The 23,234-nt window shown below is 41.3% G+C and overlaps 2 protein-coding genes across 3 annotated transcripts in view; both read right to left on the bottom strand.

Annotated features, from left to right (window-relative positions):
* The window catches only part of snx19a (sorting nexin 19a), a 57,521-nt gene extending 40,412 nt beyond the window's left edge, over positions 1–17,109 (bottom strand). For both annotated transcript variants that reach the window (XM_041845994.1, XM_041845993.2), the window contains exon 1: positions 16,944–17,109. The gene's annotated coding sequence lies outside the window, so the exon portion shown is untranslated. The remainder of the gene's footprint in view (positions 1–16,943) is intronic.
* A 774-nt stretch (positions 17,110–17,883) lies between these two features.
* On the bottom strand, positions 17,884–19,233 carry gig2o (grass carp reovirus (GCRV)-induced gene 2o). Its single transcript, XM_041845081.2, has 2 exons — positions 18,945–19,233; positions 17,884–18,802 (listed from the first exon to the last, which is right to left on the bottom strand). The coding sequence occupies exon 2, from the start codon at positions 18,777–18,779 to the stop codon at positions 18,138–18,140; it is 642 nt and encodes a 213-aa protein (XP_041701015.1). The 5' UTR covers positions 18,780–18,802; positions 18,945–19,233; the 3' UTR covers positions 17,884–18,137.
* Positions 19,234–23,234: the final 4,001 nt, after the last annotated feature.

Here is a 23,234-nt window from a genome sequence, read left to right on the forward strand (position 1 = left end):
GGAAGAAACACAAAAGAACTGTCAATCTCCCTCGGCCTGGGGCTCCATGCAAGATCTCACCTCGTGGAGTTGCAATGATCATGAGAACGGTGAGGAATCAGCCCAGAACTACACGGGAGGATCTTGTCAATAATCTCAAGGCAGCTGGGACCATAGTCACCAAGAATATAATTGGTAACACAGTACGCCGTGAAGGACTGAAATCCTACAGCGCCCGCAAGGTCCCCCTGCTCAAGAAAGCACATATACAGGCCCGTCTGAAGTTTGACAATGAACATCTGAATGATTCAAAGGAGAACTGGGTGAAAGTGTTGTGGTCAGATGAGACCAAAATCGAGCTCTTTGGCATCAACTCAACTCGCCGTGTTTGGAGGAGGAGGAATGCTGCCTATGACCCCAAGAACACCATCCCCACCGTCAAACATGGAGGTGGAAACATTATGCTTTGGGGGTGTTTTTCTGCTAAAGGGACAGGACAACTTCACTGCATCAAAGGGACGATGGACGGCGCCATGTACCGTCAAATCTTAGGTGAGAACCTCCTTCCCTCAGCCAGGGCATTGAAAATGGTTCGTGGATGGGTATTCCAGAATGACAATGACCCAAAACACATGGCCAAGGCAACAAAGGAGTTGCTCAAGAAAAAGCACATTAAGGTCCTGGAGTGGCCTAGCCAATCTCCAGACCTTAATCCCATAGAAAATCTGTGGAGGGAGCTGAAGGTTCGAGTTGCCAAACGTCAGGCTCGAAACCTTAATGACTTGGAGAAGATCTGCAAAGAGGAGTGGGACAAAATCCCTCCTGAGATGTGTGCAAACCTGGTGGCCAACTACAAGAAACGTCTGACCTCTGTGATTGCCAACAATGATTTTGCCACCAAGTACTAAGTCATGTTTTGCAGAGGGGTCAAATACTTCTTTCCCTCATTAAAATGTAAATCAATTTATAACATTTTTGACATGCGTTTTTCTGGATTTTTTTGTTGTTATTCTGTCTCTCACTGTTCAAATAAACCTACCATTAAAATTATAGACTGATTATGTCTTTGTCAGTGGGCAAACATACAAAATCAGCAGGGGATCAAATACTTTTTACCCTCACTGTACATTTTATGGACACAGTGAATTTAACAATAATTCTATCTATATGCTTAAAGTACTCCTGAACTTCCTCTACCCTCAACCTCTACCCTCAACCTCTCCGATCATTTTCATGATGTCCATCCGGTTTGCTTCTATATGCCATATGTGGCAAGGCCCCCAAAATGTATAGATACCTCTACCTGAGGTATAAAAAAACACAACAATGTTTTTTCAAATCTATAAAGGTCTCTCATCTATTAAATGGATGGTTGTGTAAATATATTTTACTGCAAATGTGGTTAAATCGATAGATATTGTGACACACCCCCTAAACTCAAAAAGTGCAGAATAATGCTTGGCTGGAGGGGGGGATGTGCCACATAAGCTTACAGTGTGTAATTCAATATTGCAAGCTCTGATATTGCTCAAATTTGGAATACAAGTGTTGTCTGCAGCATGCTTCTTTGGAAATATACACCTGTAAACACAGAGATACAATAGGCGGAAATATGAACTATGGATATTTATGATGAATGTAAGCTTTACTTTTTGGTAGCTGAATAACAGACAACTTTCTAAATCAAATGTGCTCTCATTCAGTGCTGTGTGGGCCTGCCTGACAAAAAGATATATAGTTACATGTTTTTTTATGTTGTGGCTACTGTAATCGGCTCTAAAGAAAACAAGTGGGCTTAGACATCGATATTAAAATGTTTTGGGCCCCAATGTTCCTTGAAAAAATTTATCTTTAGCCCCTACTCTAGCAATTAAGTAATGAGGCCGCCACAGATTATTGTTGGGGGTCACCCTGGATTTTACCTCAAATCCAATATGGCGTCCAAATTCCCAAAATAATGCCATAATACCATTTGATGGAGGTCTCTCACTGTTCAAATAAACCTACCATTAAAATTATAGACTGATTATGTCTTTGTCAGTGGGCAAACATACAAAATCAGCAGGGGATCAAATACTTTTTTCCCCTCACTGTACATTTTATGGACACAGTCAATTTAACAATAATTCTATTTTGTTTGTTTTTACTCCTGAACTTCCTCTACCCTCAACCTCTCCGATCATTTTCATGATGTCCATCCGGTTTGCTTCTATATGCCATATCTTTCTAACTGTGCTCTTTCTCAAAAGCTCTCAACCTATAACCTATATACTTATTATGGACACAGTATGCTTACATTATTAGTTATCTTGTTGTTATTAGTTGTTGTTAGTTGTTATTAGTCCCATCCTTCAACTCCATTCAACACCACCCATCTTTCTCTTAACACCATCCATATTGGATTTCTATTTGCCATATATTTTTCAACTGTACTGTGATGTTTTACAAAAGTTCTGAACCTTTCTATTCTCATTGTTTATACAGATTGTAAATTGAAAATAAACATTTTTGCTAAAAGTATTATTATATTATTGATCGATTGACTATGACTTTTCAGATCACCCAGTAATGCTATCTGCAAGGTTAGCTCCAGGTAAATATTGCAATCCTTTAGCCATTCCTGGACCTGTGTACAAAAACAAGCTACAAATGGACAGTACCAAAACAAATGATCTAATGATTCTGTCTCTTCGCAGCAAAATATGCAGAGCTGGGAAGAGTGTATCCCCCATATAAATAACATTATATTGGTAGCAAGAATTTTATATAATAATTTAAATTGAAAAATTCAAAGTTTTGAATCCGGCGTCGTTTTGCGTATCAGTTCATAAACACTATGCCATGGGATCGGTACGTCAAAAATCTCTTCCCAACTATTTTGCAATCTATATGGGACGGCTGTCAATCCTTTGGTCCTTAAATGAAACTCGTATACTTTGTTATTTATCACAGTTTTCTTTAACCAATTATATTCTTTAATGCAAGGCCGACAGACAAGTTCCTTACATTTTCCCCCTTCCACTTTCCTCTTCCATTTTTGCGGTAATGCTGCAATTATTTGGTTGTAATTTTGGGTAGAGCAGACATTTCCATATGGTTTTGTTAGCTGCATGTGCGACATAACTCCACCAGTCCTACCGATGATATCATTTACGAAGATTATACCTTTTTTAAACATTTTGTCAAAAGAAAAAAATGTTTTTTAATCAATTAGTATATTTGAGTTTAACCACAATATTTGTTGCATTATTTGTTCTGTTGTTTCTGGAAGATTAAATTGAAATTGCAACCAACTTTCTATGGCTTGTTTTAGAAATAGTGATATTTGGGAGATGATTTCCTTTTCAAATAACTGAAAGTGTGAGGTTGTAATCTGAATAAAGGCCATTCTTGAACATTGGGTGAGACAATCTTACTAATTTGCTGGAGAACCAGTTCGGATTTAAGTATAACTTTTGTATGACTGAAGCTTTTAGTGATAGGTCTAATGCTTTAATATTTAATAATTTCTGTCCTCCGAATTCATATTCATTATATAAATAGGCCCGTTTAATTTTGTCTGGCTTGCCGTTCCAAATAAAATGGAATCTTTTTTTCTCATATAATTTAAAAAACTGTTCGCTAGGCGTAGGCAAGACCATAAGAAAATAGGTAAACTGGGATAATGCTAAATAGTTAATCAAGGTGATTTTCCCACAAATTGACAGGTATTTACCTTTCCATGGTTGCAAGATGTTGTCTATTTTTGCTAACGTTCTATTAAAATGTATTGGAGTGAGATCATTTATTTCATTTGGGATATGTATTCCGAGTATATCCACATCACCATCAGACCATTTTATTGGTAAACTATATGGTAATGTAAAATGTTTATTTTTTTAGTGATCCAATACGTAATATAGTACATTTATCATAATTTGGTTGTAATCCAGAGCGGTTAGAAAATGCATCTAGATCCTCTATGAGGCTGTGGAGGGATTCAAGTTGTGGATTTAAAAGAAAACATGAATCATCAGCGTACAATGACACTTTTGTTTTTAAGCCCTGGATTTCTAATCCTTTGATATTATTGTTGGATCTGATTTTAATAGCCAACATCTTGATGGCCATAATAAATAGATATGCTGATAGTGGACAACCTTGTTTCACTCCTCTTGACAGTTTAAAACTTTCTGAGAAATAGCCATTATTTACTATTTTACACCTAGGGTTATTATTCATGATTTTAACCCATTTTATAAGAGATACTCCAAAATTGAAAGGCTCCAGGCATTTATATATAAACCCCAGTCGTACTTTATCAAATGCCTTTTCGAAGTCTCCTATGAATAGCAGGCCTGGTTTCCCAGATTTTTCATAGTGTTCTATTGTTTCCAATACTTGCCTTATATTATCTCCAATGTATCTTCCATGTAAAAAACCTGTCTGATTAGAATAAATAATGTCCGACAATACCTTTTTAATTCTATGAGCTATACATTTTGCTAGAATTTTTGCATCACAACACTGAAGTGTAAGGGGCCTCCAATTTTTTCAATGGACTGGATCTTTTTTTTGTATTTTCCACTTGTATCCTGTTTCAGTAATAATGAAATCAAACCTTCTTCTTGAGTGTCTGATAATCTACCATTTACATAGGAGTGGTTAAAACATGCTAATAACGGTCCTCTGAGTATATCAAAAAAGGTTTGGTATACCTCGACTGGTATGCCATCCATCCCTGGAGTTTTCCCGGACTTAAAGTCTTTAATTGCATCCAGAAGTTCCTCCTCTGTAATTTCACCTTCACATCAGGCTGTTAATTTTACATTATCAATAGAAAAAAATCTCTACAATTAGCTTCAGTTAGAGGAGATGGAGGCGACTGAAACAAAAACATATGCTTAAAGTACTTTGTTTCCTCCTTCAAAATATCATTTGGTGAATCATGGGTGACTCCGGCATTTGTAACCAGTTTCAGTAAATTATTTTTGGTACCATCCCTATGCTGAAGATTAAAAAAGGTATTTGGTGCATTTTTCCCCATATTCCATCCAGTTTGCTTTATTATTATAATATATTACACTTGATCTTTCTTGAATAAGTTTCTCCATTTCTTTTTGTTTTTCCTCTAATTTATTCTGAGCCTCTATGTTACAGTTTTTATTGCTATCTATCTGTTCTGTTAGACCTTCTATTTCCTTTGTTAGTATGGACTCTTTTGACCTACATTTCTTTTGTTTTCGAGATGAGTACTGAATTGCATGGCCTCTAAAGGCACATTTTAAAGGTGTCCCATAGAATAAGGGGATTTGCTGTACCTATGTTATGTCTGAAGAAATCAGTTATGAATTCCTCTGTCCTAGTTAAAAACAAGTTATCATCCAATAGGCTTTGATTAAATTTCCAATATCCTCGCCCACGTGGAAATTCAGCAAGAGTAATGTATATGCCAATTATATGATGGTCCGACCGCATTCTGTCCCCTTTCAACACTTTTTAAACTTTTGGTGCCAACGAGAATGACATAAGAAAGAAGTCAAGACAACTAGCTTGATTGAGTCTCCGCCATGTATATCTCACTAGATCCAGATATTTCAGCCTCCATATATCTACTAGTTCTAATGTATCCATGACATTCATGATTTCCTTAAGAGCATGAGGGTGATTGTTTGTTGTGTGATTTCCTTTACGGTCCATTGAGCTATTTAAAACGGTATTATAATCTCCCACCATAATAATAGAGTCTTGAATTGCTTGCAGGGTTGATAATTTATTATATATATTGTCAAAGAAGTGTGGATCATCATTATTTGGTCCATAAAGGTTAATGAGCCATATCACATTTACATAAGTATTCAGACCCTTTACTCAGTGCTTTGTTGAAGCACCTTTGGCAGCGATTACAGCCTTGAGTCTTCTTGGGTATGACGCTACAAGCTTGGCACACCTGTATTTGGGGAGTTTCTCCCATTCTTTACATTTACATTTAAGTCTCTGCAGATCCTCTGAAGCTCTGTCAGGTTGGATGGGGAGCGTCGCTGCAAAGCTATTTTCAGGTCTCTCCAGAGATGTTCGATCGGGTACAAGTCCGGGCTCTGGCTGGGCCACTCAAGGACATTCAGAGACTTGTCCCAAAGCCACTCCTGCGTTGTCTTGGCTGTGTGCTTAAGGTCGTTGTCCTGGTGGAAGGTGAACCTTCACCCCAGTCTGAGGTCCTGAGCGCTCTGGAGTAGGTTTTCATCACGGATTTCTCTGTACTTTGCTCCTTTAATCTATCCCTCGATCCCTAGTCTCCCAGTCCCTGCTGCTGAAAAACACCCCCACAGCATGATGCTGCCACCACCTTGCTTCACCGTAGGGATGGTGCCAGGTTTCCTCCAGACCTGATGCTTGGCATTCAGGCCAAAGAGTACAATCTTGGTTTCATGAGACCAGATAATCTTGTTTCTCATGGTCTGAGAGTCCTTTAGGTGCCTTTTGGCAAACTCCAAGCAGGCTGTCATGCGCCTTTTACTGAGGAGTGGCTTCCGTCTGGCCACTCTACCATAAAGGCCTGATTGTTGGAGTGCTGCAGAGATGTTTGTCCTTCTGGAAGGTTCTGCCATCTCCACAGAGGAACTCTGGTGCTCTGTCAGAGTGACCATCGGGTTCTTGGTCACCTCGCTGATCAAGGCCCTTCTACCCCGATTGCTCAGTTTGGCCGGGCGGCCAGCTCTAGGAAGAGTCTTGGTAGTTCCAAACTTCTTCCATTTAAGAATGATGGAGGCCACTGTGTTCTTGGGGACCTTCAATGCTGCAGAAATTTGTTGGTACCCTTCCCCAGATCTGTGCCTCGACATAATCCTGTCACGGAGCTCTACGGACAATTCCTTCGACTTCATGGCTTGGTTTTTGCTCTGACATGCACTGTCAACTGTTGGACCTCCTATAGACAGTTGTTTGCCTTTCCCAATCATGTCCAATCAATTGAACTTACCACAGGTGAACTCCAATCAAGTTGTAGAAACATCAAGGATGATCAATGGAAACAGGATGCACCTGAGGTAAATTCCAAGTCTCATAGCAAAGGGTCTGAATACTTATGTAAATAAGTTATTTCTGTTTGTTTGATTTTTATACATTTGCAATAATTTCAAAATAACTGTTTTCAGTTTGTCATTATGGGCTATTGTGTGAAGATTGATGAGGGAAGAAATGTACTTAATTCATTTTAGAATAAGGCTGTAATGTAACTAAATGTGGAAAAGTGTAGGGGTCTGAATACTTTCCGACTGCACAGGCAGTCAGGTCCGAAATTATTGACACCCTTGATAACAATGAGCAAAAATAATTCAAATGTATGCTCAAAGAATTTGGGAAATGACATCATTTTACACTAATACAAATTGCTCACAGAAAGAGATTTTCTTTAACAAGTAATAGTTTTTTTCTGAAAAAGGTAGGGTCAATATTATTGACACCCCTGTTTTCAATACCTTTTAATACCTCACCTCGCGAGAATAACGGCACTGAGCCTTTTTCTAAAATGTTTTATTCAAATGAGAACACATTGGGAGGGATCTTAGACCATTCCTCCATACAGAATCCTTCCAGATCCTTGACATCCTTAGTCTGCGCTTATGGACTGCCCTCTCCAATTCAAACCACGTTTTCAATTGATTTCAAGTCCGGAGACTGAGATGGCTATTGCAAAATGTTGACTTTGTGGCCAATTAACCATTTCTTTGTGGATTTTGATGTGTGCTTGGGGTTATTGTCTTGCTGGAAGATCCACTTGTGGCCATGTTTTAGCCTACCAGGTTTTTGGCTAAAATGTCCTGGTACTTTGTATGATGCCGTTGACCTTAAAAGGGGCCCCTTGACCAGTGGAAGCAAAAAAGCCCGATAACAAAAGATGCACCACCATATTTTACCCTAGGTACTTTTCTGCATATGCTTCTGTTTGTAGACATCAAACCCACCACTTGTGTGCATGGCCAAAGAGCTCTATTTTCATGTCATCTGACCATAGCACCGCCTGGGGTTTGATAAAGGGCATTGGCACTTGGATTTGAACCAGTGCTATGGTCAGATGACATTAAAATAAAGCTCTTTGGCCACACACCAGTGGTGGGTTTGGCAATGAAAAACAGAACTATATTCAGAAAAGTACCTCATACCTACTGTAAAATATGGTGGTGGATCTTTGATGTTATGGGGCTATTTTGCTTCCACTGTTCCAGTGGACCTTGTTAAGGTCAACGGCATCATGAATTTTACCAAAAATTAGATTTTCCTGTGTTTTATATATATTTCCACACTATGAGGTTGTAATAATACTGTGAAATTGTGAAAATTATGATAATGCCCTTTTAGTGTAAGAGCTGTTTGAAAATTGAGTTTTGGCCTGCCTGGTGACAAATTAGTTAATAGACCAATTAGAAAGAGAGTTCCAAACCGCTCTGCCAATAACAGCTCATTTTCCCCTCCCCACTCAGACCACCCCCAGACAGTCCTAGCAAAATTCTGCTTGAGAAATTGCTCTTTGCTAAGAAGCTTTTGTTTAAAAAAAATTGAAAATTTATGGAAAACAATCACAGTAAGGTACTTATTTGTTACACAGAAATGGTTTGATATTGAGATAAAAACAGCTGCATTGGACCTTTAATAATATTGTGGCAGCCATATTGCATTTGGACGTCTTATTGGATTTGGGGTCAAATCTAGGGCCCCCCCTAACATAATTGCAAGAGTAGGGGCTGAACATAAAATCCACAGAGGAACCTTTGACTGGAAAAAATGCATGAGCCCACTTGTTTTCAAATGCTGGGTCAATAATGACCCAATTAGGGTAATTTCTGTAACCCGACGCTGGGTCACTATAGTACATACCCAGCACTGGGTTATTTTGACCCAGCATTGTTGGGTTACGTGAATGATATACCCAAAATGGTGGTTATTTTGACCCAGCAGTGGGTTGCTTTTTATTATTTTGCTGGGTTATAGTTATTCATGCATTTTTGACCAAGCAGTGGGTTATTTCTTAATTTATTGCTGGGTTATTTTTTTCTACCTTTTCTCTATTACATAATCTGTTAATTTTATAAATGTACAAATACTTCTAACAACAACAATCAATGTTACTACACCGTCTATGAAATTCTTTAAATTACATATGGCCAATCATGACAAATAGTAGATAAAATACAAAATGTTTATTTTCAGATATTAATTTCAGCTACAAAATGAAGTCATGCAACAGATAAACAACAAATAAGGAATACAACTGTATTTGTTTATCACAGCAGCCCTACCAATTAAAGCTGAGGAAAGGGGTGGAAGAAAGGTAAACACTTTACCCTCTATTCCCCCAACATTTTTTTTTACATTTTAGTCATTTAGCAGACTACCAGGTATCAATTTTCAATAGGAACTTATGTAAAACAAAAAATAAATGTATTCTGCTCCAGAGCCTGCCCATTAATTATTGTGAATGCCAGGGAGTAGAGGCGATTGTCCCGAGAGTCAGATTGAAGGGTTCGGGTTTCTTGTTCTTTTGGTCACCTGGCGGAGATATTCAGCCATATTGGTTCCAGCCAGGGGATTAGAGAATATTATTATAAAATGTTGAACAATAATGAAGACACATAACACTCTTGCACAAGCCCGCCACGCGCACACACACACACAAATTGTGGCCTTTCCTTTTGCTCAGAACATGCTATACTCCTATACAGTCTATTGCTGTGTGTAGACGTTAATCTGCATTGAGTTGAGTCCAGCCACTTTGTGCATGGTTTACAGCAGGAGTGGAAAGAGTACTGAAATAGCCTCTTCAAGTAGAAGTACTTTTACTTCAATTACATTTTACTCAAGTAAAAATACAAAAAAAGTACAAGTACTAGGAAAAACTACTCAATTACAGTAATGAGAGTATTTGTAATTAGTTACTTCCCGCATCTGGTTTACAGTATTCCATATTAAATAGTATTCAATACTCCACATGTATACTTAAGCTACATTATGACTTTCGGGCCTCATCAATGCTTGGGCGGGCAGTGTTCTTTCCAACTCGTTACACTGGTGGTGGAAAAAACACTCTCAGGATCATGTCGTCTTTAGTATCTGGGGGACAAAGACATAAGGTTTTAGGGGACAGACAAAATGGGTAAATGTGAATCAACATTTGAGACACTACTTTCATTTCAATATGTAGCTACCTGCATTCAGTACACTGGTGTTGGGAGAAGCATTGTCAGGGTCATGCAGCCTCTAGTATCTGACTAGTGGGAGACAAAGACATAACGTTAACTCAGTTTATGTGGAAAGTCAAAATGGATAGCCATCAATATAACGTTAAAGTAACGGTCTGCATCCAGACTGAGACTAGCTTGCCAGCTACCTAACTCAGTAACAATTAGGCTATAAAAACCTACAGTAACTGAAGAACCATAAAAGCATGAGTTACTGTATGAGCTTGCCAAGTTATGAGCTTGTAGCATGAGTTTTGAGCTTGTAGTTGAATGTATTCCGCCACTGTGTGACTTGTCTTTTTGATGTCAATGCCTTATTGTATATCACGGTGGCGTATGAACGATTGGGTTATAGAGCAAACAACACAATTATCACAACATAGGTTGTAATATGGTTTGGCTTGGCTTCCTCAGTGATTTTATCCACGCACTGCTACGGTCTATAACCCATTCGTTCATACGCCACCGTGACATACACTCAGCAAAAAAAGAAACGTCCCTCTTTCAAAGATAATTAGTAAAAACCCAAATAACTTCACAGATCTTCATTATAAAGGGTTTAAACACTGTTTCCCATGCTTGTTCTCTGAACTATAAACAATTAATGAACATGCACCTATTGAACGGTCGTTAAGACACTAACAGCTTACAGACGGTAGGCAATTAAGGTCACAGTTATGAAAACTTAGGACACTAAAGAGGCCTTTCTACTGACTCTGAAAAACACCAAAAGAAAGATGCCCAGGGTCTTAGGCATGCTGCAAGGAGGCATGAGGACTGCAGATGTGGCCAGGGAAATAAATTGCAATGTCCGTACTGTGAGACGCCTAAGACAGCGATACAGGGAGACAGGACGGACAGCTGATTGTCCTCGCAGTGGCAGACCACGTGTAACAACACCTGCAGAGGATCGGTACTTCCGAACATCACACCTGCAGGACAGGTACAGGATGGCAACAACAACTGCCCGAGTTACACCAGGAACGCACAATCCCTCCATCAGTGCTCAGACTGTCCGCAATAGGCTGAGAGAGGCTGGACTGAGGGCTTGTAGGCCTGTTGTAAGGCAGGTCCTCACCAGACATCACCGGCAACAACGTCGCCTATGGGCACAAACCCACCGTCGCTGGACCAGAAAGGACTGGCAAAAAGTGCTCTTCACTGACGAGTCACGGTTTTGTCTCACCAGGGGTGATGGTCGGATTCGCATTTATCGTCAAAGGAATGAGCGTTACACCGAGGCCTGTACTCTGGAGCGGGATCGATTTGGAGGTGGAGGGTCCGTCATGGTCTGGGGCGGTGTGTCACAGCATCATCGGACTGAGCTTGTTGTCATTGCAGGCAATCGCAATGCTGTGCGTTACAGGTAAGACATCCTCCTCCCTCATCTGGTACCCTTCCTGCAGGCTCATCCTGACATGACCCTCCAGCATGACAATGCCACCAGCCATACTGCTCGTTCTGTGCGTGATTTCCTGCAAGACAGGAATGTCAGTGTTCTGCCATTACTAGCGAAGAGCCCGGATCTCAATCCCATTAAGCACGTCTGGGACCTGTTGGATCGGAGGGTGAGGGCTAGGGCCATTCCCCCCAGAAATGTCCGGGAACTTGCAGGTGCCTTGGTGGAAGAGTGGGGCAACATCACACAGCAAGAACTGGCAAATCTGGTGCAGTCCATGAGGAGGAGATGCACTGCAGTACTTAATGCAGCTGGTGGCCACACCAGATACTGACTGTTACTTTTGATTTTGACCCCCCCTTTGTTCAGGGACACATTATTCAATTTCTGTTAGTCACATGTCTGTGGAACAGTTTATGTCTCAGTTGTTTAATCTTATGTTCATACAAATATTTACACATGTTAAGTTTGCTGAAAATAAATGCAGTTGACAGTGAGAGGAAGTTTCTTTTTTTGCTGAGTTTACAATAAGGCCTTGACAACAAAAAGACAACAGTCACACAGTGGCGGAATAAATTCAACTACACATACATTTGTTCATCACAAAACCGGAGAGCAACATCTGTCCGGTGAAGTCCACAAAGCATATATTGCATACAGTTATATCACATGCAGCATGGTCAAGCAAGTTCATGTTTTGGACAGCTTACTACTGACTTAGTTACCGCAAGGCAGCACAGGCGCACTGCCTCCGCTATTCCAGCACATTCTCAACGTAAACATTTAAACATCAAATCAACAAAGCTATATATGCTTTGTTAATACACTGAAAACAAACGTATAGATACCAAAAACGATTTAGTCCAATCAATGTTGCTAAATATCATGTGGCTGTCCATAACTGATTTCTGTGTGTGTGTGCGTGCGCAAGTAAAACAAAAAATGATGACTCACCCCATTTGTAGACTAGTTGAACGCCAATGCCATCCTCCTCTCTTTCATGTTGGCAAAACGGTCTATGACTCTGTCATACAGTACACTTTTGGTTTTGTTGTCATAGCCTGACTTCCTCGCATGGGCAAGTAACAAAATAAAACAATAAATGAGACTATATACAGGGGGTACCGGTACCAAGTCAATGTACAGGCTAGTCAAGGTAATTTCTACATGTAGATAGGGGTAAAGTGACTATGCATAGATAATAAACAGTGAGTAGCTGTAGGTGGGGGGCGGGGTCTCAATGCAAATAGTCTGGGTGGCCATTTGATTAATTGTTCAGCAGTCTTATGGCTTGGGGGTAGAATCTGTTAAGAAGCCTTTTGGACCTAGACTTGGCGCTTGCCGTGCGGTAGCAGAGAGAACAGTCTATGACTTGGGTGACTGGAGTCTTTGACAATTTTTTGGGCCTTCCTCTGACACCGCCAAGCATATAGGTCCAATCAAATGGCTACCCGGACTATTTGCATTGTCCCCCCCCTCTTTTACGCTGCTGCTACTGTCTGTTTATTATCTGTGCATAGTCACTTTAACTACATGTACATATTACCTCAATTACCTCGACTAACATGTGACCCCGCACATTGACTCTGTACCGGTACCCCCTGTATATAGCCTCGCTACTGTTATTTTACTGCTGCTCTTTAATGATTTTTAAAATAATGTTTTACTTAACACTTATTTTTCTTAAAACTGCATTGTTGGTTAAGGGCTTGTAAGTAAGCATTTCACTGTAAGGTCTACACCTGTTTTATTCGGCGCATGTGACAAATACAATTAGATTTGATTTGAAAAATGTGATTTGGATGGCAGGAAGCTTGGCCCCAGTGATGTACTGGGCTGTACTCACTACCCTGGTCAGGATGCTCTCAATGGTGCAATGGAACAGCTTGTGCTCTCATGCATGCTTCAGTGTTGCTTGCCTCGAAGCGAGCATAAAAGGCATTTAGCCCATCTGGTAGGCTCGCGTCACTGGGCAGCTCGCGGCTGGGTTTCCCTTTGTAGTCCGTAATAGTTTGCAAGCCCTGCCACATTTGACGAGCGTCAGAGCCGGTGTAGTAGGATTCAATCTTAGTCCTGGTTAGATAATATAATAATATATGCCATTTAGCAGACGCTTTTATCCAAAGCGACTTACAGTCATGCGTGCATACATTTTTTTTTGTGCATGGGTGGTCCCGGGGATTGAACCCACTACCTTGGCGTTACAAGCGCCGTGCTCTACCAGCTGAGCTACAGAGGACCACGAATCGCCGTCATAATCATTGACCTGTACAGAGAATTAAGTCAAAACCACAAGCCCATCTCCATCCATGGCTTAGGAAAGGGCCAATTTAGCAAGCTAGCTACTGCAGGACATCAACACAAGGAGACCAGAAACAGACACGTTTGATATTACTGCAGCCTATCAGGAAACGTAGTAGACTAGGCTGGCTCCTATTTTTTTGTTTTTTTAAGCATAGGCTATACCGTATATCACATGCAAAATAATAGGCTAACCCGCACCTTTAACTTTAACACTATCGCGTCCTTTTTGTCAGCATTCAGCGGGTAACACTTTGCCTTATCGATATTGCGGCTCACCTAGACCCCCGGTCCCAACATTCCACCTGGAACGCACCGGTGATGATACTCTGGGCAAACTTGAGATACGTGCCATGGTACATGGTGTAAACTTTCTCTTGTTTGGGCTTCTCGCCTTCATGGAGCTTCTTCTCCTGAATCGCAGTCCAGCCAGAAAAAGTGATCTCTTGTAGTTCCATAGTCAATGCAAATGAGTCGGTATCTGTGGAAGTTATATTTCTTTAGTCCAAGGGCAAAATGTAACCTTATGGAGGGCCAAATATATAACGTAATCATATCCTAATAAAATACCCAGTTGACAATGCCAAATACACAGTCAAATACATTCTAAACGTTATACGAACCTGTTGGAAGTATAGCCAAATATACAGGTGAGGCTATTGCGACACATAGGATCACTTTTCTTTCACTTTTGATTCTCCAGTATGTTTACAAACCCTTATTTTACTTTCCATTGAAGTTATTAAAGTGACACACACATACCCCTCGGCATGTCATGCATGTAGCCTATAAGCCTATTTATTCTTCAAGCAACTATGTAATTGTTCCAACAACAAAAAAATGTAAGGGAAAAAAATATCATACCACTACTGCAAGTATAGTTTTTCATGTAGGCCTAACATTTCTTGAATAGAAAACTGTAATTTGTTGGGGGAATGATCATAAGCTAGTGAAATGTATTGCACAATACATACACAACTTCTGTCCTTTTAAATCACCATGAAAAAAGGGCCTACTCAACCATGTTCTCCCTCAGTTATTATTTCATTCAAACCTGTCATCACCCTTTAGATTATAGGGACTAGAAGTACTTGAAGGACATGTTGACCATTCCCTAGTTTTCTTTGTCATCACAAAATCATCATGGGCGCAAAATCATCATGGGCGCACTCGTTTTGCACCCCCTGTGGACTCTGAACTGCGTAGGCGGCGAAGGTGGAGTTTGCTGCTGTTATTGAGTACTTTAGAGCCGGGGGCGATGAATGTCGTCACTAACTAAAACATGACAGAAATGTCAGCTTAAAAGGGCAAGAATCATTTCTGTAACTAATGACAGACAGCAACATGACACTGTTCCATTTGCCTTTGATGTATGAAAAATGTATGCACACACTAACTGTAAGTCACTCTGGATAAGAGCGTCTGCTAAATGACAAAAAAAAAAAAATGATGTAAATGGCTGTTGAAATGTTTGTTAATCAACAGTAGCGGTGCGTTGGTAAAATCACTGGGGAAGCCAAGCCAGAAAAAAAAGCCATATTACAACCTATGTGTACTGATAATTGTGTTGTTTACTCTATAACCATTAGTTCATATGCCTTGCGACCCTGATAAGAAGACAGTGGCAGAATAAATGAATCCACACCTTTGTTTCATCACAAATCCAGAAAGCAACCTCTGTCCGGGGAAAGTCCACAAAGCATATTACATGTAACAAACAGTTACATGACCTACAGCACGGTCAAGCAAGTTAATGTTTCCGACATTTTCGGACTACTAAACTATTGATTTAGAACCGCAGAGAGTTACCGCAAGTCGCAAAGAAAACAGGAGCTGCCTCCACTATTCCAGCTCCATTTCAACAACATCAAATCAACTATGCTTAGTCTAATACAGTGACAACTAAAAGATACCGAAAACAATTTAGTCCAATCAACTTAAGCTAAATATGATGTGGCTGTCCATGGTTCTGATGTGTGTGTGTGCATTCGTGCAAGTAGAAAAAACATGTTGACTCACCCTACTTGTACAGAAATGCCAATGCCATCCTCCTCTCTTTCATGTTGACGAAACGGTCTATGACTGTCATACAGTACACACTTTTATTTTTTGTTGTCCTAGGCTACCTCGCTAGCCTAACTTCCTTTCATGGGCAACGTTAGCTAGTTAACATTAGCCTTCTACATCTGGCTAAATATTGAACTTCCATCCATTCAGGCCGGGGGCACAATGTATGAATTTATGGCGGGATCAGAATCGCAGTTATAATCACTGGCCAGTACGGAGAATTAAGTAAAACCACAAATCCCTACCTCCATTCATGGCTAATTTAGGGAAGGGCCAATTTTAGCTAGCTAGCTAGCCACCGGAGGATAACAACACAATGAGATTCAACAATTAAAGTTGTTTCTATCAATGACATATTTGATGTTGATGTGATGTGTTTGGAGTGAAGCCAAATCCAAACTGGCTTTCCTTGACTTTTTTTGGGGGTGCGCTGGGACCATTCACAGTTGAGCTCAATCAGTTTAGCTCAACACTGATTGGCTATAAAACATTTTTTTCACAATATCTATACATTTTAAAACTTTTGCAGTAAAATATTTGTACACAACCCTCCATTTCATAAATGATTTTGCTTTGTTATTCCCCACGTAAGGGTATCTCAAAAACTAAATCCCTTTTTGAGGATTGGCCACTAGCCTACAAACTAGCCCCGAGAGTGTCTGTGTTGTGCTGAAAGGACAGCTCTGCTGATCGGCAAGGGATTAACCCAAACCCTTGTCTATGGTAGTCAGGGCAAACTTCGTGGTGCTGAAGGACAGCTCTACCATGGGCAAACTAGGTTTGTCACAGCAGCAGGGCTAACCTCAAGCAAATATCATATTTTAAAATCAATCAAACACATAAATTAAGCTAATCAACAGTGGTTTGGTTGTTTATAGAAAAAATCTGTGCAACAAGACAACCTATAGCGTTTTTTTCATGAAGCTTTGCCTTTTAACATATAATAGTTCCACTGTAAAACAATATAGGACACAAGAACTTACCCCAAACGTGATGAAATTCTCATAATTTACCTTCTTCTCGAGGCTCTGTTGAGTCTCTTCGCTTTAATCTCTTCAATGACATGTATTTACTTCCTGCTTCCCATTGAGCCATCTTGCTCTAATCTCAGAAATAGGTGTCCATGACGTTTACAGTAAGTACCGCCACCTACTGTGGTGATGGGGCACCTAGCCATAGCTAGGTATATATATAACCAGAGCTAGATAGAGCTAGAGAATATATATATATATATATAGCTCTATCTAGCTCTGGTTATATATATACCTATCTATGGCTAGGTGGCTAGGTAGGTGGCTAGGTACATACACACTGTATGACTCTGCACCTGGCTATTGCACCTGGATATTGCCGCGTTCATGTGCTAGTCATAACTGGGAAACTTTGAAAATGTCCTACTTGCTAACTGGTTGTAGTTATACACGTGCCGCGTTCAATCGGTTAGTCAGCAAATCGGACATTTCTGAGTTTCCTAGTTCCGACTTGCAGGTTAACGCGCATATCTCCCGGCACCTCGTCATGATGACCCATGAAGTTGATGTCCTGTCCATTGGTCTTCAGGCGGAGAAGAAGCGGAGAAGCTTGACAAGACTGTAAATACACGCGTGTCCACTGACTGATACCGCGTTCATGTGCTAATCGGAAATAGGACACTCTGAAATTTCCGACTTGTTAACTGGTTACAGTTATTCAAGTGCCCCGTTCATCGATTCGGACATTACCGAGTTTCCTAGTTCTAACAAGCACGTGAACGCAGCATGAGAAACAGCTGTCTCCTTGTCAAATATTACACATTTTGCTCGTTTGATATTACTGCAGCCTATCAGTAAACGTAGTAGACTAGGCTGGCTCCTCTTTTTTTTGTTTTTTTAAGCATAGGCTATACCGTATATCACATGCAAAAGAATAGGCTACGACAAAAACTTCATCACCAATGTAAACTCTTTATGTCAAATTATGTAAAGTATTTTATTCCATGTTGGCCCTATATATTGCTTCATTTGTCTAATCAATGGGATCCCAATACGATTAGGCTGCAATGGTTACAAAAAATACAAGAACACATTTTATGACATCGACAACACGTTAAAACAAGCTTAATTTGATATGGAATACAAGGTGATGGGCCAGATTTTGGGTGATATGTCAAAAAGCGAGACAGGCCACGCAAAGTAGGACTAGTTGTTTGTGCACACATGCTTATTCTGAAAGGGGCAAATCTGTTCGATGCAGGCCCAGCATCTTTGAATAGGGTGAGACCCAGTGGTTGAGGTATTCTGATGGCACTGGCTGCACCCGTTCTTTGCGCCATGGCTCTTCATTCCGCGTATTTGCTTTCGGAGGTCCCAGCGCGTTTTATCGTCCAGACAGCAGGCCACATCCACCACCACAATCCGGGCCGGATCCCAGACGCAATCCTCTTCACGGCCAGATTTAATAGCGGTCATGCCACAGTTTGGTGGCACCCAGCAACTGTCGTAACCGTTCTGGTGCCATGTCTTCTGAAGCGGATGGTTATCAATGTCGATCTTCTTCACCTTGCCAACCCGCACCTTTAACTTTAACACTATCGCGTCCTTTTTGTCAGCATTCAGCGGGTAACACTTTGCCTTATCGATATTGCGGCTCACGTAGACCCCCGGTCCCAACATTCCACCGCTGGAGCGCTGGAACCCACCGGTGATGATAGTCTGGGCAAACTTGAGATACGTGCCATGGTACATGGTGTAAACTTTCTCTTGTTTGGGCTCCACGCCTTCATGGAGCTTCTTCTCCTGAATCGCAGTCCAGCCAGAAAAAGTGATCTCTTGTAGTTCCATAGTCAATGCAAATGAGTCGGTATCTGTGGAAGTTATATTTCTTTAGTCCAAGGGCAAAAGGTAGCCTTATGGCGGACCAAATATATCACGTAATCATATCCTAATAAAATAACCAATTGACAATGCCAAATACACAGTCAAATACATTCTAAACGTTATACGAACCTGTTGGAAGTATAGCCAAATATACAGGTGAAGCTATTTCGACACATAGGATCACTTTTCTTTCACTTTTGATTCTCCAGTATGCTTACAAACCCTTCTTTTACTTTCCATTCAAGTTCTTAAAGTGACACACACATACCCCTCGGCATGTCATGCATGTAGCCTATAAGCCTATTTATTCTTCAAGCAACTATGTAATTGTTCCAACAACAAAAAGATGTAAGGAAAAAAAATATCATACCACTACTGCAAGTATAGTTTTTCATGTAGGCCTAACATTTCTTGAATAGAAAAATGCAATTGGTTGAGGGAATGATCATAAGTTAGTGAAATGTATTGCACAATACATACACAACTTCTGTCCTTTTAAATCACCATGAAAAAAGGGCCTACTCAACCATGTTCTCCCTCAGTTATTATTTCATTCAAACCTAAATAATAAATAATAATATGCCATTTAGCAGACGCTTTTATCCAAAGCGACTTACAGTCATGTGCGCATACATGTTTACGTATGGGTGGTCCCGGGGATCGAACCCACTACCCTGGTGTTCCAAGCGCCATGCTCTACCAATTGAGCTACAGAGGACCTCATTTGAACTACTGGTCTTTTTGACTATTGACAACCCAGGAACTATTCTATGAAATATTGTTTTGAGGGATGTGATAAATGATAATGTACTGCAGTCAGCAGAAAAAGCCATTTCAACTATCAGTCCCACTCTCCTCTACATACCAACCCAGGTGTAACCTGGCTCAGACTCCCATACATCTGTCTGAGAAATGACTTCTCACAACTGACAGATATGATATGACATCCATAAGTCAGTCAATCAGCCTCACTGTATTTTGCTGTAAAGGACTGGTCAGCTGTAGCCGCAGGGGTGGAGGCCACGTCCCAAATGGCCACGTCCTGTCATCACCCTTTAGATTATAGGGGCTAGAAGTACTTGAAGAACATGTTGACCATTCCCTAGTTTTCTTTGTCATCACAAAATCATAATGGGCGCAAAATCATCATGGGCGCACAGTTACATGACCTACAGCATGGTCAAACAAGTTAATGTTAACTAAACTATTGATTTAGAACCGCAGAGAGTTACCGCAAGTAGCAAAGAAAACAGGAGCTGCCTCCACTATTCCAGCTCCATTTCAACAACATCAAATCACCTATGCTTAGTCTAATACAGTGACAACTAAAAGATACCGAAAACTATTTAGTCCAATCAACTTAAGCTAAATATGATGTGGCTGTCCATGGTTCTGATGTGTGTGTGTGCATTCGTGCAAGTAGAAAACAACATGTTGACTCACCCTACTTGTACAGAAACGCCAATGCCATCCTCCTCTCTTTCATGTTGACGAAACGGTCTATGACTGTCATACAGTACACACTTTTATTTTTTGTTGTCCTAGGCTACCTCGCTAGCCTAACTTCCTTTCATGGGCAACGTTAGCTAGTTAACATTAGCCTTCTACATCTGGCTAAATATTGAACTTCCATCCATTCAGGCCGGGGGCACAATGTATGAATTTATGGTGGGATCAGAATCGCCGTTATAATCACTGCCCAGTACGGAGAATTAAGTAAAACCACAAATCCCTACCTCCATTCATGGCTAATTTAGGAAAGGGCCAATTTTAGCTAACTAGCCACCGGAGGACAACAACACAACGAGATGCAACAATTCAAGTTGTTTCTATCAATGACATATTTGATGTCGATGTGATGTGTTTGGAGTGAAGCCAAATCCAAACTGGCTTCCCTTGACATTTTTTTTGTTTGTTGGTGCGCCAGGACCATTCACAGTTGAGCTCACTCAGTTTAGCTTAACACTGATTGCCAATTATTATTATTATTTTTAATTATCAAGGGAGGCCAAATGATCGCTGGCTTTTCTTGCATTCAATGCTACGGGTGGCAACAATGTCATACTCTTTTTGACCAGACAGCATCAGATAGATGGCCTACACATGCTTTCTCCGGTGAGATACATTCAGCCTCTTGCGAATTGAAGCAAAATTATGAAACACAGAGAGACTAAATATATATTTTATATGTTTTTTTCTTTGTACATTTTCTGGGGAAGCCTGGCTTCCCTTGGCACCCATGAATACACGCCACTGTTAATCAATGATCAGAAGTTTGTCTCAACACATTAGTTTTGTTATTTTTGACTCCACCCCTCCTAGCCAGCCTCGTCGTCAATTTTGAGAGGGCGGGTTATACACTATCGGCAGGATAGAACAGCAGCCTCTGGTAAGACCAGGGGTGGCGGTCTATGTATATTTGTAAACAACAGCTGGTGCACGATATCTAAGGAAGTCTCGAGGTTTTGCTCGCCTGAGGTAGGGTATCTCATGATGAGCTGTAGACCACACTATCTACCAAGAGAGTTTTCATCTATATTCTTTGTAGCTGTCTATTTACCACAACAAACCGATGCTGGCACTAAGACCGCCACTCAATGAGCTGTATTCAGCCATAAGCAAACAGGAAAACGCTCATCCAGAGGTGGCGCTCCTAGTGGCCGGGGAATTTAATGCAGGGAAACTTTAATCCGTTTTACCTCATTTCCACCAGCATGTTAAACGTGCAACCAGAGGGAAAAAAACTCTAGACCACCTTTACTCCACACACAGAGACGCGTACAAAGCTCTCCCTCGCCCTCCATTTGGCAAATCTGACCATAATTCTATCCCCCTGATTCCTGCTTACAAGCAAAAACTAAAGCAGGAAGCACCAGTGACTCTGTCAATAAAAAAGTGGTCAGATGAAGCAGATGCTAAGCTACAGGACTGTTTTGCTAGCACAGACTGGAATATGTTCCGGGATTCTTCCGATGGCATTGAGGAGTACACCACATCAGTCACTGGCTTCATCAATAAGTGCATCGATGACGTCGTCCCCACAGTGACTGTACCTACATACCCCAACCAGAAGCCATGGATTACAGACAACATCCGAACTGAGCTAAAGGGTAGAGCTTCCGCTTTCAAGGAGCGGGACTCTAACCCGGACGCTTATAAGAAATCCCGCTATGTCCTCAGAAGAACCATCAAACAGGCAAAGCGTCAATACAGGACTAAGATCGAATCGTACTACACCGGCTCCGACGCTCGTCGGATGTGGCAGGGCTTGCAAACTATTACAGATTACAAAGGGAAGCACAGCCGCGAGCTGCCCAGTGACACGAGCCTACCAGACGAGCTAAATTACTTCTATGCTCGCGTCGAGGCAAGTAATACTGAAACATGCATGAGAGCATCAGCTGTTCCGGACGACTGTGTGATCACGCTCTCCATAGTCGATGTGAGTAAGACCTTTAAACAGGTCAACATCCACAAGACCGCAGGGCCAGACGGATAACCAGGACGTGTACTCCGAGCATGCGCTGACCAACTGGCAAGTGTCTTCACTGACATTTTCAACCTCTCCCTGTCTGAGTCTGTAATACCAACATGTTTCAAGCAGACCACCATAGTCCCTTTCCCAAGAACACTAAGGTAACCTGACTAAATGACTACCGACCCGTAGCACTCACGTCTGTAGCCATGAAGTGCTTTGAAAGGCTGGTCATGGCTCACATCAACACCATTATCCCAGAAACCCTAGACCCACCCTAATTTGCATACCGCCCCAACAGATCCACAGATTGTGCAATCTCTATTGCACTCCACACTGCCCTTTCACACCTGGACAAAAGGAACACCTATGTGAGAATGCTATTCATTGACTACAGCTCAGCGTTCAACACCATAGTGCCCTCAAAGCTCATCACCAAGCTAAGGACCCTGAGACTAAACACTTCCCTCTGCAACTGGATCCTGGACTTCCTGACAGGCCGCAGGTGGTAAGGGTAGGTAACAACACATCCGCCACGCTGATCCTCAACACGGGGGCCCCTCAGGGGTGCGTGCTCAGTCCCCTCCTGTTCACTCATGACTGCATGGCCAGGCACGACTCCAACACCATCATTAAGTTTGCCGATGACACAACAGTGGTAGGCCTGATCACCGACAAAGACAAGACAGCGTATAGGGAGGAGGTCAGAGACCTGGCAGTGTGGTCCCAGGACAACATCATCTCTCTCAAGTGCTCAAGACAAAGGAGATGATTGTGGACTACAGGAAAAAGAAGTGGACCGAGCACGCCCCCATTCTCATTGACAGGGCTGTAGTGGAGCAGGTTGAGAGCTTCAAGTTCCTTGGTGTCCACATCACCAACAAACTAACATGGTCCAAGCACACCAAGACAGTCGTGAAGAGGGCACGACAAAACCTATTCCC

Source organism: Coregonus clupeaformis, chromosome 24, assembly GCF_020615455.1.
Source record: "Coregonus clupeaformis isolate EN_2021a chromosome 24, ASM2061545v1, whole genome shotgun sequence".
In the NCBI taxonomy this organism is placed as follows: domain Eukaryota; kingdom Metazoa; phylum Chordata; class Actinopteri; order Salmoniformes; family Salmonidae; genus Coregonus; species Coregonus clupeaformis.